Genomic DNA, 19,906 nt, shown 5'->3' with positions numbered 1-19,906 from the left:
GGAAACTGAGACATGACTACTAAATGCAACACAATGGCTTTTTTCTTTTTTGATGATAAAGGATATTATTTGGACCCCATTGGGAAAACTTGGTTATCTGAGGCTGGGTGTTTCCATGTTAATTTCTACTTCTGATGGATATGTTTGGTGATCTAAGAGAATATCTTCAGTTACAGGAATTACACATTACAAAATATTACATAAGATACACTGTAGTGTTGGGACATCATCCTGCAACTTACTCTTAAAAAGGATTCAGGGCAGAATTCCCTGGTGGTCTGGCGGTTAAGACTGTGCTTCCACTGAAGGGGGCCTGGGTTTGATCCCTAGTCAGGGAACTAGATCCCATGTGTTGCAACTAAAAAAGATCCTATATGCTGCAATGAAGATGGAAGATCCCGTGTGCCACAACTAAGACCCAGAGCAGCCAAATAAATAAATACTTTCTTTAAAAAAAGAAGAAAAAAATAAATCAAGGGGGTGGGGGAGGGCAGCAATCACATTAAAAAAGTAACAGGGATGGAATGATCACATTCAGAAGTGAAATGCCTAAAATTCTCCCAATGTCTTTTGCGTCAAAAATATAAGAGCACGCGCACACACACACACACACAAGACAATTTGCTAAAAGTGAAGATCTTTTTAATGTTTTTAGACACAGGTTACTTAAGATGGGGGCAGGGGTGGGGGGTGAACACTACTTAAAATTCCAAGGAACTAAGGTTAAGCAGAGATCACAACCAAATATTTAATAGGGACACTCTATATTGATGCTTTTTTTCTGAGTCAGGAAAAGATCCAAAGACAGGCAATTCTTCCCAGCTTGCTTCCTTGATGATCACTGAGTGAGATTTTTATTTATCTTTCCAGGCATCAACTGCTTAGTCCACATATCTGAATCCTCAGATAATTTAATGCAACTCAGTCATTCACTTTATCATATAATACTTTCACATGGATATAAATTCCTGATTCCCATGAATAACATTTCAATTATTAAGTTACAAAATGGCAAGAAAGATTGAGATCGCCACATAAGAAAAAAACTTGAGGAAAGTGTATCACAGGGCTTCACAAATATGAAGCAAAACAGTTAGAATCTTGATATAAAATAATTCTTCCCAGGTTCAAATCTGTTTTGAATCCTTGAATGGTTCAATAACAAGACACCATTTGTGAATGTTCTTTTTAAAAAGCCCAACGAGCCTGTGAGTCAGCACAGATCCTGCCTCTCAGCCGGTGCTAGACCCAAGAGGCTTGCGATACTTGCACTGAATCCACACTCGGTACATTGTCAGTTGTTTTCCTCGATTCACTTGCAACCGGCGATCCACCAGGTTCTGAACCTTTTCCAGTCCAGCAGTAGTGAAAAGTGTGTCCAGTTCATCTAGTTTGGAAAGAGATATTTACATATTTTCCCCTGAATAAAAAGCACCGTGTCTACCACTCCCCATGCTAAATGGTACTCTGTGAGACTGCTGTCCTGCCTCATAGACTTTAAGTGGTTTGGGCAGTATGGTTTACCTACAATCGCAGTAGTGACTTGGTAGCAGCAAGTCCTCGTTTAGGCAGAGGAAGGCAAACCACGTGTGAAAGGTGGCCTGGAACGCACCGGGAAAGCCTTTCTAAGAGTCAGCTGATGGGAAAGAATTTTCTAGGGTTCTACGTACATCTTACAATCATATGCAAAAATTGATATGTTATGTCAAAACCATTTCTTTTTGTTTTTTTTTTAAAGGGAGAGGTTTCATCACTCACTAAAGGTTCAGCAAAGTATGTGACCTGAAGATGGCCCAGGGACAAAGTATTCATATGGCACCGGTGGAGGTGAAAACTGGCAGCAGGACAAGCAGCTCTGAGTTACACCTGGAACCCAGGGAGCAATGGGTTCACTTAAACTCAGGTGCACCTAAGGTACAACCCAGCTTCGAAGCAGAAACAGCTACAGTGCATTTTTGCAAAATGAGCATGTGTCCTGTTTTGGACAAAGTGATGGAGAGGAAGAGCAGGCAGCAGAAGAACAAGGCAGGGACCAAAGGCTCATATAAGCTGAGCCTACTGAGAGAACACTGAGTAGTTCCAGGTGGCTGGGGGTAGGCTAAGGGGTGGGGAAGGGCAGGGAAGAGGCTGCAAAAGGTAGGCGGGGCCAGATGACGTCACTTCTGAAAGCACACGGAGGAATATGGAAGCTAGTCCTGAGGGCTGTCAGCACAAAGCCAAGTGTTTTTGCGTCGTACCTTGTGTGAAGAAGTACACTCTGGTGCCATCGCCTCTTACATAGAAATTTTCAGACAGACACTGACCTGCAGAGTGATGTGGTAAAGACCAGAGAAACTTTAAAGCACTTCTGTCAATTTCACGGCCAATTAAATGTGCATCAAGATACCAATTTCTTGGGCAGAGAACAGATCCTTTTCTAAGCTACTCTGGTACTTTGCAGGAATCTGCAGTCTCTCTCCTACAAAGGAATGATGCTTTGGAGAACAGCAGCTCCAGAAGAATAATCAAACTTCAGTATCAGTGAACACATGTAATTCTCAGCCCCCTATTTTACAGTTCTGCTTCAGGATGAAAATAGCTTGTTTTCTCCCTTCCTCCATTAAATAAATAACACATACACTTTGTTTAAAAACAAAAGCAACTTTTAAGTGGCTTTCTGCCCCTTTAAAAACACATAGTAAAAATTCAAGGAATATAGCTAAGTTTAAGGAAATCTGAGACAGCCACTATTCCCATTTCAGTGACTGTCCTTTTGCATGTCTCTTCACGGTGTCCACATGCACACTCATAAATAGGATCCCATACAAACTGATTTTTATCAAGGACACACTTCCCCTTCTGCTGCTAAGCCCCCTGACCTTCTCAGTTTAACAACCTGATGTGTAATCAATCCTTCTACGCCTTTTGAATGTCAAAGTAATCTTATTTATTTTTCCCTGCTGCTAAGTTGCTTCAGTCGTGTCTGACTCTGTGCGACCCCATAGATGGCAGCCCATCAGGCTCCCCCGTCCCTGGGATTCTCCAGGCAAGAACACTGGAGTGGGTTGCCATTTCCTTCTCCAATGCATGAAAGTGAAAAGTGAAAGTGAGGTCGCTCAGTCGTATCCGACTCTTAGCGACCCCATGGACTGCAGCCTACCAGGCTCCTCCGTCCATGGGTTTTCCAGGCAAGAGTACTGGAGTGGGGTGCCATTGCCTTCTCCGTGCTTTATTTTTCCCTATCTACTGTTAAACACAGGATTAAGTGTAAAATACCAACCCGCACAATGCTTTTCTCAGTTGGTCACACAGCCAAGTCCACCCTCCACGAGACCAGTGGTATGGGGTCCATCCCATGTGATTACACACATTACCCTGTGCAGAGGCAGTCACTTTGTTTCCAAGGTTTTGCTTATTACATACATACTATGTGCTGGTTCCTGAATAAGTCCCCAGAGGATTGTTGGATTGAATGGATAACACCAGGTGCTTTTGAAAAAAAAGCCACAACTATTCCTATTTCTGCCTTCCATGGAGGAACATTGCTCTCTCTGAGTCAGCCAGCAATAGGTATCTCCTTGCTGTTTCCATTTTCTTGAAGTTTTGTTTTCGGCCATTTGGATACGCTCTTCAGTAAATCAACTCTAACACACTTCTCATCTGTTTTCCGGGTGGGTCACTGATCTTTTCCCTTATCAATTTGCCAGCAGTCCTATTTGAACATCATAGATATTAAGTCTTTACTGTTCTATTAACTGAAATATTTGTCCTCAATCTGTCATTTATCTTTTAACTTTTTAATGGCATCTTTTGCCATATCACACTTAAAACATACCACTCTTATCATGTATGAAATGGCTCTCTGTATGGAGCTATATAATTCAAGAGTCTCTATTTTATTCCACTAATTTGTGAGACTATTCTGAGGGCAAAGCCATTGTTTTGATTATAGTGGGGAAAAATACCTTTTTTAAACCGAAGCTGAGCCATGTCATAGCGGCCATAATCTCGCAGAAGCATTATCCCCCCGGGCTTCAGAAGCCTGCTCAGCCTGTTGATAGCATTCTGCATCCTGAAGGGCGGCAGGGAACGAAGATCAGATCTCTTCAAGAACAGAGTCCCCTCCTAACACCCCCACCCCCCCCCACAAAAAAGAACAGGTCCCTTTTCTCTGTAGCGTTATTTGGAAAAGCCAGTGAACTTCCCAACACTGACACATCAGCCCTGAAATCTTAGCTCCTATGCTCTTGTTTCAGTTATAACCTGAGCTCACGCCCAAATTCTAATGTACCTTCTACTGTCTGCTTACAACCGTGGCTTCTATCCACTGCCTTCAGTATGAAGAGGGCTGCTCCTTCAGTAGGGATCCACTGTGCGGGAAGTTACATGCTCTCGTTCTGGCTCACTTCCCACTCCTCAGGGGAAAGTCATCCCCACGCTGGGCTCCCATGGATCTCTGAGAGGACCCTTGACCACCCAGTGAGGAAACTGCTAGTTGACCCACCTACCTGCCCACTAGGCTCAAGATCTCTGAATGCAGCCTGTCTATTTCCATCTGTTACATGAGGACTGAATCTCAAGAACTTTACAAGGTGACACAATCTGTATGCAAATAAGTACTCTGGGCAGAGTGCTCTACACTTCCGACTGCATTTACCATATATAGAGTCTCAGCGTAGGTTTCAGCTTTAACTACTGAAGAAGTATAAATGCTTTGAACTTATAAAAACCACATGAAAGTCTGATTAAATACTGAATAACAAATTTTTTTTTGAATAATGTTTTTAATTTTAATGTTTTGTTTCAGTCCATGTCAGTTTAAAACTCGGTGGCTTCCTTGGTAGCTCAGCAGTAAAGAATCCGCCTGCCAGTGCAAGAGACATGAGGTTGAGCCCTGATTTTGGAAGACCCCACATGCTGCGAAGCATCCAAGCCTACGCGCCTCAACTATTGAGCCTGTGCCTCTTCTAACAAGAGAAGTCACTGCAATTAGAAGCCCGTATACTGCAACTACAGAGTAGTCCCTGCTCTGTGAAACTAGAGAAAAGTGTGAGCAGCAATGAGGACCCAGTACAGCCAATATATAAATAAGTGAAACTATATAAAATTTACAGCATGTAAGCTTCTGCAATTAATGTTTAAAACCATGCCAGGCTGTTTGGGCTGTCTTCCACTGCCCTTATTTCACACTCACAATATTCCTATCAGGTCAAGTGACACAGTGCTATCCTAGAGGAAATGTGGGCTAGAGAAAGTCAATCACACCCCACCCCCCAAAGCACCCCGACTGATGCCGCTTCCTTGAGACAATATTTCAACTTCATTGGGATGACTGGCTGCCTATGTCCAGGAGCCTTTAATGGTATCTTTTAAGGTAAACCAATCCACTTTCCTTTAATCTTGATTTTATGGAATTTTCCTTACTAGAGAAGTTTTCCAAAGAACTTAAATATCAGAAAACACTTGATGAGTTAAGTTTCACTGTATATTTTGTGCTGTTAATAAGCCTGGTTTATTTAAAAAGCCAATAATGAGATGTTCTTGAATAGCTGTGGCATTCACAGTTCTAAGATACCATGCTATGTGATCATTAACAGGAAATTTCTCTACATACCCACTAAGATGACTCCCTCATTCTTTGGAGATGTTAAACCATTATCATAAGAAGAACCAACCACTGCAGTCAACAGGCAGAGGTTTAGATGCTTGGAGTCCAACGTGGACTCCAAGACAAACTTAGAAAAGTGGTTGACAAGCTTCTATCGCTTAGAATGAAATAGCTTCTTCCTGCCTATCAGAACATTAAAATCATTTTTATTAAGGTTCCAACTCTGAGATCAAGGTCCCTGATCAAAGCTTTGTTTTTGCTATGCTACTGGTTAAGGGACTTAAAACTTACTTGTCTGGAACGATTGCTGAGAGAACAAATATAAGGATGATGACATCAAGACTATTCTCAGGCATTGGGTAACTCTTATCTTCATCACATAGATCATGAACAAAGGCAAAACACCGAGAAGGGTCATATGCCGAATTTGTCTGCAGACAGATGGAAGAGAGGTTAGAAAATGTTCATATAGCCTCAAGAAAAACCATCTTGCTTTAAACATAATCCCTGCTGCTTCCCACTGAGGGAGATAGCTCTTGCCATTACAGCAAACATTGTTACTCTTAGGGTTAAGAACCAGGAACAACTCTAGGAGCCTGTGAAATCCAACTTGTATGTTTAAAATGGTACATTCCTGACTCCTTTACTTCTAGTCTTTATTCTGATGAGGAGTCAGATCTGAGGACTGGAAAAAAATGAGGAAGGTAAGTGACCAAAAGGGCAAGGAGAAACCTCATAAGTAGGAAAACAAAACATACTGAAAAAGCATGATTTAAAGCAACTCCCACTACAGCATATTACACAGATCACAGAATTCTCCAGGAAAATCTCTCTCTCCAGATGTGGAAGATTTCACCTACAATTTATTATCATTAAACTAATTTAAAAAGTCTCACTATTCATCAGGCATTGGCCCTTAAGGAGAGTTTCAGAATCTGAAATTCCCTGGTGGTCCAATGGTTAGAACTCAGCACTTCTACTGTCAGGGACTCAGGTTTGATCCCTGGTTGTGAAACTTAGACTCCGCAAGTCGAGTGGCAAGACAAAAACAACAAAAAAAAAGCCAACCAGAAATATTGCCGATCCCTGAGCTCCTATGCTAGGAGCATCATACATGATTGTAACACACATTTTAGGGTAACTTCCCTATCTCTCTCTCTCTTCTCTGAAATGTGATTTTGTTTCTCACTGCTGCTACTGCTGAGTTGCTTTAGACATATCTGACTGTGCGACCCCATAGACGGCAGCCCACCGGGCTCCCCCATCCCTGGGATTCTCCAAGCAAGAACACTGGAGTGGGTTGCCATTTCCTTCTCCAATGCATGAAAGGGAAAAGTGAAAGTGAAGTCACTTAGTCGTGTCTGACTGCAGCCCACCAGGCTCCTTCGTCCATGGGATTTTCCAGGCAAGAGTACTGGAGTGGGGTGCATTGCCTTCTCCATGTTCCTCACTGGTCACAGCTAATTAACAGGGCAAGTAGAGGGTCAGCTGAGCTGAGTCAATCAGACTTTCTGGGGACTCTGGAATCAAGACACTGTCATTTAGGTGAGGTTCTGGGAATATCTGAAGAGGGAAGACTTATAAGGGACTGAGAGGGGCAAGTATATTGGGCCATGTATAAAACCAGGAAAAACCTGTCAGAGAAAACCGGCTGCAAAGGAAAAAAGCAAGCAAAAGGCAAATGGGCAATGGGAGGGAAAACACTATGACCTTGAGGGAGGTGCTGTGAAGGGGGTGGCAGCATCTCACCAGTGTGTCTTTGGTACCTGATACTTTGTCAGGGCTGTTTTAGTCCTGGCTACACCATATGACCTTGAGATCTATGACATTCCCTTTAATTAGCTGCGTTTGTCTACAAGTTTCTGTAACTCAATCCTAAATGAAACAATCATTTCATTTCAATCCTTAAAACATGACTTTAGGAAGGTCAAGAGACCTGCCCAAAGTTCCACAGCAGGAAGCAGCAGGTTCCATCATCATGTTTGGCCAATTCCTCTACTCCAGGCTATTTCAGACCACAGCACAATAAGCAAATAGTTAGAGACCTTGATTTTTATGAGGCCCTTTTCCCCTTAAGTCAGTGAAAATTACCGATAGGAGCACTGGACTTACCTGGACCAGTTCTACAGCTGTGGAAGAAAAATCACAACAGTACACAAAGAGGCTTGGGTCACTGAAATGGGCAGGAAAAAAACACAGCAGAGGCATTAGATTACAAACTGGATTATGTCTATTCTCTATACTATGCAGCAGAGTTAAAATATCAAAGGCACCACATGTTAACAAAGTAACAGGTTTAACACTCACTACTTTCCCTGATGACAAAGATAACTTATAAGTCAATTAAGTCAAAACAATCCATAAATGGGTAGTGTAGACATCTAATCTCCTGTAACCCAGTTCCCCATAATTGCTGTTACCATTCGAATATAGTAAAAGTTCCAAGAAACAACAATGCATCACTTTTTTCTTTGCTGACATGCTGTTAGACTTTACAACAAACCTTACTTGTTAGTTTGTAGAATTGGGAAGACTGTGTTTCCCACACCACAACCAACCTGTAGACAGAAATCAGAAATGAACTATTAATCACAAAATTCCCAAAGAGTTAATTCCCTAAAGTAAATAAATAATCAACAATAAACAATTTGTCTTACTGTATTAGGAAAGGTGTAGTGACCAGAGCTAGAGTAATCATGACATTCCCTGCCCGTGACCTCAGGAACCCTTAAAGAGGTAGCCACAGTAGACGAGGATATGGGCTTTTATTAGCAGCATGGGACCTGGTCTGGGAAAAAGAGCATGGGCCGCTTTTACTTTTTGAGTTTGGGCAAATGGTCCTGTAAACAGAGTATTTTCTTACTGACCTCCACTATACCATTACTGGAAAAATGTTTCTAGCAGACTGGATTGAAAAAGTCATGAGGTGAACCACGGCAACACGGTCCTAAGTTCAGTGCTGGGTGTGGTAATAATGAAAATAGCACCATTTACTAAGAGCTTACTATGTGTCAGACACTATCCTCAGCCATTATATATACATTATCTCAATTAACCCCGTAATAACTATGAGGCAGAAGTCCCACTCCGCTTGGGGAGGATCAGGGACCAACACAAAGTCATGCCAGAGGACTCAGTCCCAAAACTAATCAGCTTCTGGTGGGGTGTGTAGTCACTTTTGTGAATAGTCACTTTACAGTGCACACTTTTCTTCTTCAGGCCTAGCCGAGCCTCTACCACACATACAGACTGAGAAGACAAAAAATCTCCACACCTGAAAAGCAGACACCATCCTAACTAACCTCTCCATCTCATAACTGTATCAGAAGTAACAGAAGCTGTCTTCTGACCTGGGACTCTCTACTAGATGGCAGGGTTAGCAGGACACTACAACTTTTGGACAGAATATAATGTTCCCAGGTAGCACCTCAGGTGATCTATCTTTGTTTGTCAATGACCAAGGCATCTGGTCTGCATCTGGGACATTTCAAAAGCTCAAAAATGCAGGTGATTCCAGGCCAACATAAAGGAGGTAAGTCTAGTCAGCTTCATCATCAGAAGTTACTTTGGGGCTCATCCTCTCTAGTGCCACCCTCTGTGCATAAGACAGCCTCGCTAACCCCACTGCCAGGACAATAAAGGGAGGTTACCTCGAGTATTCGGTAGGTGGCGGAGGATCCAGGAAACTCATTAGCACAGATTTCCAGGTGATGGAGTTTCTGAGTTACACTCTCTTCCGTAAGAGGTGGCTGTGTCTTATCTCCAAGGCTAACAGAAGAACAACTGTGCTGTTCTTCTATTGTTAAATCAGGTCCATCCTCACCGCTTCTATAGTATTCATATACTTCACTCCTCTTATTCTCTGAGAGCAAATTCTTCAAGTGATTTTGGCTAGGTGCCAGCTCTGGGAATTCAGTAAAAAGCCAATGTCTATCCTTGAAAAACCCGTTTTCATGGATTTTGTAGAAGTTGTTCCAATATTTGTTGGCATTAATCTCATAATCAGCTGTAAATATTTAAGAAAGAATTTTAAGAACCATCTCTCAGTTTTATTTGTATACAATATAAATTACCACCCTGCTTCATCAAATTTTATACCAAAAGTTATACTCAAGTAGAACCTCAGTCTCAGAGCTGGTGGTCATTTGGTCCTATCACACTTGAATTTGCTCTGTATCTTTCCTTCCAGGGAGTTCAACTTCTGCCAGAAAACTTACTACCTATCAATTCTCCTCCCACATCTTTAGATGGCTCTTAACTATTAGAAAATTCTAATATTAAGCAAAAAATATGTCTAATCATTTCTGGTCAAAAGATCCTACTCTCTCTCATACAGAACAGCTCTTTCGTATTTGAGGGTAATTATTTCCCTTTTTAAAACCTCTTTTACAAGCTAAATGCCCCAGGTTCTTCAGTTATTCCCCACGTGAAGTCAATGGTTATAGTACAGGTATGATACTCTATCTTCTTTACATTATATTCCTATGTCTGTGGTTCTTTAGTGTGGAGCCCAGAAATGAATTCACTACTAACAGATACCAAGCATGGAAACAGAAAATGATGACAAGAGGAAAAGTGTTTCGATGAGAAGATCTGATGATAGAGGACAGGACAGACTAAAGTATGGACTGTTTAAAAGAAACCTGTGTTGTTGAAGGTGATCAAGGCAGTCCTAGATTTCAGTTTTACTTTTTATTTTTGAGATAACACTGGCTTATAACTAGATTTTAGCTTTCTGCTCTTTGCCAATACAGGGCCTTGACTAGTGTAGTAGAACAAGAAAAACCTAAGAAATTGGATCTCAATTCCACCACTACTAACTAAACTGCTTACCTCTGGGCAAGGCACTTAATGTCCTGAAGTCCAAGTTTCTTTAACTGTAAAAAGAGGATATTGGACTATATGATTTTCAAAATCCCTCTCAACCTTAATTTGGTTTGATGTAGTCTTTGTCAAACTATGTAAGGTTAATATTCCATAACTGGACTCTTCTACTTGTTCAGAACTATTTCTGTGGGTACTACTCTGCAATTTCTAGTGCCACCTTCAACTGTCACTTAGAACACAGGCCCAACTAGTCCTAGTTTTACTAACTAGGTGTATTTTTCAGTGAAATCATCCACCTCTTCAGAAGAGGCCTCTTTTCCTTTGCCCAGACTTATTTCCACTCTGATTCATCCATCTTTCCTTTGCAGAAGCCGTACCACCTCATAGCCACCACACAAGGAAAAGACACATAACTCACGATTCATTAGCCAGCCGCCCCCCACCCCCCATTATTTAGAATCTGATCACTTGAATCCAGCTGTAATGGCAACATTTCCTCTGGCAAAATGTAATGACAATAGAAAGTATATCCTCCAAGACAATCATGTTGCCACAGGTCAGTCATATTGATACGGGTCTAGTCAACATAATTAAAGACTTAAGTCACTAGAAAATGCTATCGAGATACAGTTATCCTCTTCCAAACAACAAATCAAAACCAAAACACCCTTTATGCCCTAACAAGATCTCAAGGCACAGCCCTTTCCCAGCCTTGCCCAACCCCTCCCCTTCTCGTTCTATCCCAGAGTTCTGTATCAGACTAGTAACAAAGACTCTCGGGGCCTCGGTTCTCTGGCCTCTCCGGAGAGCACGTCCAGCAGTACGCAGGCTGTCAATATCACTGAGGGTCCACCCGGGCGCACCTTGCTTCTCCTGGCACACCCGCTGAGTGCTGTTCTCCTGGACTTTCCTTTCTGCCTCCGCGGCCTGCTCCTCCGACCACTCCACGTTGTCCCTGGGAAAATTAAATGGGCAGCTTAGGCGCCTCAGGTTTTCGCCGCGGGCAGCGAGTCGCTGGCCCCGCAGCGCCTCCTCCGTGGGAGGAGAGTGCCAAGAGTAGGCCCGCAGGACTCTGGTCGGCGGTCAGGGCCTTCTCAGAGTGCTCTGCGGCGCTGGGACTGAGGGCGAAGGGCAGGCCGGGCGAAGGGTAGGGCACTTACCAGGCATTGTGGTGAAAGACGCGAGCGGGGTCGCTCAGAAACCGGCTCCCGAACTGCTGCCTCTTCCCGCAGACGGCCGCAGGATCGCCTTCAGGGAAGGAGCAGTCCATGACACCGGAACCGGAAACACCTACTTTCCCCTCACGCGCGAACGCTCTGCAGGCCACACCCCTTTCGGAAATCGCCGGGTCTGGGCGGGAAAACACGGAGGCCGGGTGGGGCAGTCATGAGTCCCCCGTTGAGGCGGCGTTCGGGCTCTTCCTGGTGGGACGGAGCTATTTGGGAAGGAGACTCAGCGGGTTTTCGCCCCAGAGTCGTTAGTCCTTCAACAGGCGGGCGAGAAAGTGGTAGACGTTCCACTTGAGCCTCCTTTTAATTCTAGGATGCTTTAACAAGTTCCCAGTTTGTCTTAAGGAAGAATTTTGAATCACTTTAATAATTAGATAATTACCTAGCTTTACTGTAGAGCAATGGCCAAAATAATTGAGAAAAATAGCAAGCAGGGTGAGGAAATAGGGCAATTTTCCAGCTTTTCACGGTGTGGAAAAGGAAAGAAAAAAGTGTGTGTTTTATGTGCGTGTTTTGTGTATCCCCACACCGTTTTTCTGGAGAAGGATATGAAATGAATTTCAAGAACACGAAGTTTAACTGTCAAATCAAATATCCAAGGACAAGTTTAAAAGTGTAACCCCACCACCTAACTTTTTAAATTATCCATATGAAAGCTTATTTGTACAATCAGAATTGTAATACATACACATATACAGTTATATTAATACATTTTCAGCCTTACATTTGTTTTGATAATTGCTACAAACTTACAAAAGAAGAAAGTATGCTGTCAATATAAGATAAAGTTAATTGAGAAGATTTCCAGAAGAGGGATGACTACCATTTGGAAGAAGAGAAGGGATTAGCTGTTTAAGTATATAGTTCTAGGTTTAACACACTGGTAACCAGTGATAGCTTATTGCTGAATCTTTCCATGGTGGTGGTGGTGGTGTAGTCGCTAAGTCGTGTCTCACTCTTTTGTGACCACATGGGCTGTAGCCCACCAGGCTCTTCTGTCAGTGGGATTTTCCAGGCAAGAATACTGGAGTGGGTAGCCATTCCCTTTTCAAGGGGATCTTCCCCATCCACGGATTGAACCTGAGTCTGCGTTGCAGGAGGATTCTTTACCAACTGAGCCACCAGGGAAACCTAAGTCTTTCCATTGGCAAAACCAAAGGGAGCGATGATTCCATAACTTTCCCACCAAAAAAAAAAAAAAAAAGGAAACAAACCCTAAGTCACAAATAAAAACACAGGAGTGAATAAAAAAGATGATAGTAAAGAACCTGTTTTATTTGGAAACAATATTGTTTTGCCATTCTCATGGTCTTTTGAAACATTTTGAACAAAAGCTCCTTTCCAAAAAGCAAGTACAAGAATTTTTATCTTTTCTCAAGGTCGGTTGTTTGTAGATAAGGTGGTTGGTTCATGTTTATTCTTGATATCTTGCTCTGTCATCTACAGGTTTATTTCTTTTCTCTCTCCCCACACCGAAAGATTTGTGGTGCCGGTCAACAGTCCTATTGCATATTTTCTTCCAGATAGCTCACCCTGTCTTCACTTGAAGTTACTAGCTATATTAGTTCCAATTAGAGTCATTTAAAGTGTCAAGCAAGTTGGGCCTTTAAATAAGATGTGACAAAGTATCCTAATTTTAACTTTTATTACAATTATCTTTGGTTGGCCTGTAGAACTCATTTTTCTCCATCTTTTGAAGCACCCACAATAATATTTCAGAAGGAATTTGGAAGATGTCTGTGAGTCCTTGGTGGTATCAGGCTGTAGAGTCAGCAAGAACTACCTTTCAGAGGAGCTAAGGGTCCCTCTGCTGGTGAGTAATGAGAATTCTCCCAGCTTAGTGGGTGGCAGGGGTTCAAAGCAGGGAAAGATTGAGAAATTTCATTCTGGATTATGGCCTTGAGTGTTAACCCTGGACTGAGGTAGTTAATTGTTTCAGGCTTTTCTTTCAGTTCCACTCAGTGGAAGGTTCTGGGCTGTGTAAGCATGTGCTCTGGAACTGAAGACTGGTGAAGGGAGCCTACTGTCCTAATTTGCTCTCTTTAACGTTTCATAGACCCTGGACAGCCTTTGTAGCAGTCCTATATATTGAATAAGTTGGTTTAACAATGTTAAATTTAAAAAAGATTTTGTGATTTTTTTCTTTATTGCAAATAAATATATGATTACTGTAGAACATTTAGAAGATATAGATAAGGCAGAAGAAGAAAAGAAAATATCATACTCCACCCTTAGTTTAGCACATTAGACACTTTGATTTCTATCCTTCCAATGTTTCTTGTTTATAGAAATAATTTTTAAGTTAAATAGTTTTAGAACAAACTACTTTGTGCCCCTCCCTGCTGTTTTACAGTTTCACTGAGGTAAAATTGACATACAATTAAATTTTCCATTTAAAATGTACAGGTTGATGAGTTTTCATAAGAATATGTATTTGTGCAACACCATCATAGTTAGGGGCTTCCCTGGGTGGCTAACACGGTAGAGTCTGTCTACAATGCTGGAGACCTGGGTTCAATCATGATGAAGTTTTAGAACAACTCCATAAAGTTCTTTCATTCCTTTTAGGAGCTGTGGTCTGCTTTGCAATTGTGAATATTATTATTTTATTTGAAGTATCTTACGACATCATTTTAATGACCCTGGTATTGTTTTGGATAGTTATACCATGAGGTATCAGACAATTAGGCTACTTTGTTTGCTACTAAAAATTCACCATAAGAAAAATCCTTATAACTAAATCATTTTGTACATTCATTATTATTTCTTTAGGATTAATTTCTAGAAGTGGAAGTGCTGAGTCAATGGTTATAATTAGCTCTGTTACGAAGCTCTGTGTTGTTCAGTTACTAAGTCATGTCTGACTCTTTGTGACCCCATGGACTGCAGCATGCCGGGCCTTCCTGTCCTTTGCTATCTCCTGGAGTTGCTCAGACTCACATCCATTGATTTGGTGATGCTTTAACCACCTCATCCTCTGTTGCCCCCTTCTCCTGCCCTCAGTCTTTGGTCAGAGCATTTTATCTGTCTGTTCGCGGTTACGTATCTAGGTCTGAGAACAGGATCCAGCTCACAGTATGCAACTCAGGAAATAACTGGTGGACTGGCCGAGTACCTGTTGCTATACTGTGTTCCATCAGAGAGATGCCAACTTATGCTGTTGTCAACAGTGTGTGGTGACTTAATAGAATGTATTTCTGTGAAGAATAATTTTAATAGAATCTATCCTAGATTTTCCAGGACAGATCTACTTAAAAATATTCTGTCCTGTTAGCCCAATGATTCAAGGAAATATCCCAGGAATTCTAATATTTTGGCATCCAAATGAAATCTCAGGTTTTCCTGATATACTCACACAGCCATACCAAAAAAAAAAAAAAAAAAATCTCTTGTCAAACTGTAAATTTCATCTTTTGGATAGAAAATGTTATTTATTTTTGTCCCAATCATAAAAATTATAAAGAATGGCAAATATTTTTAGACAGTTTTGAATATTCAAGGTAACACAAAATTACTTCAGGCTTATTTCATTGAACAGTTTTGGGAGCCGGAAGGCAATGGCACCCCACTCCAGTACTCTTGCCTGGAAAATCCATGGACAAAGGAGCCTGGTAGGCTGCAGTCCATAGGGTCGCTAAGAGTCGGGAATGACTGATCGACTTCACTTTCACTTTTCACTTTCATGCACTGGAGAAGGAAATGGCAACCCACTCCAGTGTTCTTGCCTGGAGAACCCCAGGGATGGGGAAGCCTGGTGGACTGCCGTCTCTGGGGTCACACAGAGTCAGACACGACTGAAGCGACTTAGCAGCAGCAGCTATTTTCATTACTTGTTCCTGGCATGTTATAATTTTACATTATAAGCCACTGTCTCCATCAGTGTGGAACATGTATTTTCCTTTTTCTAAAAGAGAAAAGGTAATGGATTATATACACTTAAATATGATAAAATAATAAATGTTATGGTATTTATATTTTTCCACAATAAAAAATTGTAACCACTCACCAAGAAAGACGATGTGAGATCAGCTGTTTTTCAGAGTAATCCAGGGGTTTAGGATTAGGATCCTTAGGAAAACCCAGATCTAATCAAGGTTCCCTGGGGGATTGCAAAATTATTCCCTGAAACTGAAAGGTCATCGTCATCTGCTGCTTCTGGCCTATTTCACAAACAATAAAAAATAAAAAGGATGCCACTTAAGTCACATAAACTCAGATGCTTATTGTTGAGAGGGCTGTTAGGAGGTCAGAGGGCAGCCCTGTGTTAAGTACCATCTTTGCTTTTATCCTTCCTGCTGGGGCCCAGGCAGCTTTGAGGTGCCCCAGGTGGGGGCAGCAGAGTGCAGCTGGTTGCTAGAGAAATCACACCAAGGCATCTGCTGCTGCTGCTGCTAAGCCACTTCAGTAGTGTCTGACTCTGTGCAACACTATAGACAGCAGCCCACCAGGCTCCCCCCTCCCCAGGATTCTCCAGGCAAGAACACTGGAGTGGGTTACCATTTCCTTCTCCAATGCATGAAAGTGAAAAGTGAAACTGAAGCCGCTCAGTCATGTCCGACTCTTAGCGACCCGATGGACTGCAGCCTACCAGGCTCCTCTGTCCATGGGATTTTCCAGGCAAGAGTACTGCAGTGGGGTGCCATTGCCTTCTCCCCAAGGCATCTATTTACCAGTTAAGAATTAGGAAAGGGAAACCATACTATGACTTAAACTTTTTTACTGGTCAGAATTCAAAAGATGTCAACGTTTCCAGCTGCTGAGGATGTATTAGACGAAAGCAAGAATAATTTTGATATCTATGAAAAAGTAGTTTGCGATGAGCTGTTAAGAAAACGTAGTTTCATTGTCGAAAGCCCTTGAAGCCTTTCCGTTTTCTTTTTCTTCCTGTGTCTGTGTCACATTCACTGATATCTGAAGAGGACGAGAATACAGAGTTGTGGAGGGCATTCCTGTTCACGTGGGCATCGTATAACTTTAGGTCCTTCGGGGAAAGTAATTCTTGGCAGACATTCCAGGACCATGTATAAGTAGAAAAAGTGTCATAAAAGGACTCATTTTTACTCTCTATTCCAATCAAATCTCCTCGAATCTTCCGCCAGAGGTTGAGCATTTGTTTCCGGTGCTCAAGGGCAATTCCCAAGTTATAGGTTTCTGTAGCTCTCTTTACCTGCAGTGAGAGAGCAGTAGTTTATAGCAGTTACCTCAAAATATCTTTGGTTTCTGGACTGCAATTCTAGATACCCTAAAGGTTATTTTTTCAAGGTACTTGAAAGTCACTGAATTTATATATTAGGTAGTGCCTCTTGAGGACACATGAGTTAGTAGTTGATGGACAAAGGAAATGCATTTCTTAGGAGTAGTGAGATATTAAGAAATTTTATAAGAATTTAAAAACACGGTAGACTAAAACAAGGAGGAAACGTGGGATGGAGATGAGCTCTTAGTACAACAGAAGTGCCAAGGATGGCATTCTGTCCAGCCCAGGGCAGGGAGGGAGAAGATGCTGAGCTAAGGAGGTCCACAAGAAAAATGAAATGAAAATAGCTCAGTTGTGTTTGACTCTTTGAGACCCCATGGACTGTAGCCCTCCAGGCTCCTCTGTCCACAGAATTCTCCAGGCCAGAATACTAGAGTGGGTAGCTCTTCCCTTCCCTAGGAGATCTCCCCAACCCAGGGATTTGAACCCAGGTCTCCAGCATTGCAGGCTAATTCTTTACTGTCTGAGCCACCAGGGAAGCCTGGAAGTCCACAAGGATTTGATTAAATCTAGGGAGTAGGTGGCCATGGGAAAGTATTCCAGGGAAAGGAGACAGCACAACAAATGCTCCAAGGCAATTCATCCCAGAGCTGGTAGGGGAGTCCAGGCCCTAGGGTATCACTAAAGAGTTAACTTTGAGGAGAGGCAAGTCAGGCCTAAGACTTGCTCTCAGTGAGGTTGGGGAGAGCCCTTTTGTCAGGGAAAATCATGCTGTAGTGAGACACTGCTCTGTGGGAAGTGCAATGAGACCCTCAGTTGTGTGGAACAGAAAATACAGTTGAAATACGCTGCCATTGCCGAGAGGGAAGCATTCATTTCTTAAGCAGGACAGTGACAGGTTGGATCTTCTTAGGACCCATTCTCCATAGCAGCTGTGTGGAGAACGGGTGGAGCTGTGAGGAAGGGATAGCAGGTTGGAAGTTGTTGTCCAGGTAAAGCCTAACAAGGGCTTCAGTTTAGGCAATAGCAATATGATGGAATGAAGGGGACAGATTTGAAAAATCTTTGGGAAAATGGGAGTAGCCAGATTAGGTGATTAGTAGATGTGGGGAGTGTGGAAAAAGCATAACTTAAGGATGGTTGCCAAATTCAGACTTAAATTGAAGGAAGTCAGGAAAACCACTACACCATTCAGGTATGACCTAAATCAAAGCCCTTTTGATTATACAGTGGAAGTGAGAAATAGATTTAAGGAATTAGATCTGATAGACAGAGTGCCTGATGAACTATGGATGGAGGTTCCTGACATTGTACAGGAGACAGGGATCAAGACCATCCCCAAGAAAAAGAAATGTCAAAAAGCAAAATGGCTGTCTGAGGAGGCCTTACAAATAGCTGTGAAAAGAAGAGAAGCGAAAAGCAAAGGAGAAAAGGAAAGATATACCCATTTGAATGCAGAGTTTCAAAGAATAGCAAGGAGAGATAAGAAAGCCTTCCTCAGCGATCAATGCAAAGAAACAGAGGAAAACAATAGAATGGGAAAGACTAGAGATCTCTTTTAGAAAATTAGATTTACCAAGGGAACATTTGATGCAAAGATGGGGTCAATAAAGGACAGAAATGGTATGGACCTAACAGAAGCAGAAGATATTAAGAAGAGGTGGTACACAGAAGAACTGTACAAAAAAGATCTTCACGACCCAGATAATCACGATGGTGTGATCACTGACCTAGAGCCAGACATCCTGGCATGTGAAGTCAAGTGGGCCTTAGGAAGCATCACTACGAACAAAGCTAGTGGAGGTGATAGAATTCCAGTTGAGCTATTTCAAATCCTAAAAGATGATGCTGTAAAAGTGCTGCACTCAACATGCCAGCAAATTTGGAAAACTCAGCAGTGGCCACAGGACTGGAAAATGTAAGTTTTCATTCCAATCCCAAAGAAAGGCAATGCCAAAGAATGCTCAAACTACTGCACAATTGCACTCATCTCACATGCTAGCAAAGTAATGCTCAAAATTCCCCAAGCCAGGCTTTAGTAATATGTGAACTGTGAACTTCCAGATGTTCAAGCTGATTTTAGAAAAGGCAGAGGAACCAGAGATCAAATTGCCAATATCTGCTGGATCATCAAAAAAGCAAGAGAGTTCCAGAAAAACATCTATTTCTGCTTTATTGACTATGCCAAAGCCTTTGACTGTGTGGATCACAATAAACTGTGAAAAATTCTGTAAGAGATGGGAATACCACACCACCTCACTTGCCTCTTGAGAAGCCTGTATGCAGGTCAGGAAGCAACAGTTAGAAGTGGACATGGAACAACAGACTGGTTCCAAATAGGAAAAGGAGTACATCAAGGCTATATATTGTCACCCTGCTTATTTAACTTATTAACCTGCAGAGTACATCATGAGAAACACTGGGCTGGATGAAGCACAAGCTGGAATCAAGACTGCTGGGAGAAATATCAATAACCTCAGATATGCAGATGACACCACCCTTATGGCAGAAAGTGAAGAAGAACTAAAGAGCCTCTTGATGAAAGTGAAAGAGGAGAGTGAAAAAGTTGGTTTAAAGCTCAGCATTTAGAAAACTAAGATCATGGCATCCAGTCCCATCAGTTCATGGGAAATAGATGGGGAAACAGTGGAAACAGTGTCAGACTTCATTTTTGGGGACTCCAAAATCACTGCAGATGGTGACTGCAGCCATGAAATTAAAAGATGCTTACTCCTTGGAAGGAAAGTTATGAGCAACTTTGACAGCATATTAAAAAAGCAGAGATATTACTTTGTCCACAAAGGTCCGTCTATTCAAGGTTGTGGTTTTTCCAGTAGTCATGTATGGATATGAGAGTTGGATCATAAAGAAAGCTGAGCACCGAAGAATTGATGGTTTTGAACTGTGGTGTTGGAGAAGACTCTTGAAGAATCCCTTGGACTACAAGGAGATCCAACCAGTCCATCCTAAAGGAGATCAGTCCTGGATGTTCATTGAAAGGACTGATGTTGAAGCTGAAACTCCAGTACTTTGGCCACCTAATGAGAAGAGCTGACTCATTTGAAA

The 19,906-nt window shown here is 42.1% G+C and overlaps 2 protein-coding genes across 6 annotated transcripts in view; both read right to left on the bottom strand.

The window, feature by feature from the left end:
• Positions 1–620: 620 nt before the first annotated feature.
• METTL2A (methyltransferase 2A, tRNA N3-cytidine) lies at positions 621–11,713 on the bottom strand. 3 transcript variants are annotated; one of them, XM_019982069.2, is made up of 9 exons: positions 11,575–11,713; positions 11,278–11,369; positions 9,238–9,593; positions 8,096–8,145; positions 7,700–7,760; positions 5,879–6,018; positions 3,945–4,051; positions 2,238–2,303; positions 621–1,387 (listed from the first exon to the last, which is right to left on the bottom strand). In XM_019982069.2, the coding sequence occupies exons 1-9, from the start codon at positions 11,682–11,684 to the stop codon at positions 1,233–1,235; spliced, it is 1,137 nt and encodes a 378-aa protein (XP_019837628.2). In that variant the 5' UTR covers positions 11,685–11,713; the 3' UTR covers positions 621–1,232. The 3 variants fall into 3 exon arrangements, with proteins under 3 accessions (XP_019837628.2, XP_070629812.1, XP_070629813.1); XM_070773711.1 differs by lacking the exon at positions 2,238–2,303; XM_070773712.1 differs by lacking the exons at positions 621–1,387; positions 2,238–2,303 and adding an exon at positions 2,310–3,691.
• A 4,603-nt stretch (positions 11,714–16,316) lies between these two features.
• EFCAB3 (EF-hand calcium binding domain 3) overlaps positions 16,317–19,906 on the bottom strand; it is a 149,510-nt gene continuing 145,920 nt past the window's right edge. For all 3 annotated transcript variants that reach the window (XM_070773709.1, XM_070773710.1, XM_019980735.2), the window contains one exon: positions 16,317–16,810. In XM_070773709.1, the coding sequence (XP_070629810.1) occupies positions 16,484–16,810 (327 nt within the window). In that variant the 3' untranslated portion in view covers positions 16,317–16,483. The remainder of the gene's footprint in view (positions 16,811–19,906) is intronic.

This window comes from Bos indicus, chromosome 19 (genome assembly GCF_029378745.1).
Source record: "Bos indicus isolate NIAB-ARS_2022 breed Sahiwal x Tharparkar chromosome 19, NIAB-ARS_B.indTharparkar_mat_pri_1.0, whole genome shotgun sequence".
Taxonomy (NCBI): domain Eukaryota; kingdom Metazoa; phylum Chordata; class Mammalia; order Artiodactyla; family Bovidae; genus Bos; species Bos indicus.
The sequence above is the reverse complement of the archived record's forward strand: the minus strand, read 5'-3'. Positions and strand labels throughout refer to the sequence as shown.

Bases quoted from the DNA above. Each gene is read 5' to 3' on its own strand.
- METTL2A (XM_019982069.2), bottom strand. From the start codon at position 11,684: ATGGACTGCTCCTTCCCTGAAGGCGATCCTGCGGCCGTCTGCGGGAAG. The intron at 9,594-11,277 runs GTGCGCCCGGGT...AAATATTTACAG, and splicing joins GGTGTGCCAGGAGAAGCAAG to CTGATTATGAGATTAATGCC. The intron at 7,761-8,095 runs GTAAGGTTTGTT...TGCCCATTTCAG, and splicing joins CCAATTCTACAAACTAACAA to TGACCCAAGCCTCTTTGTGT.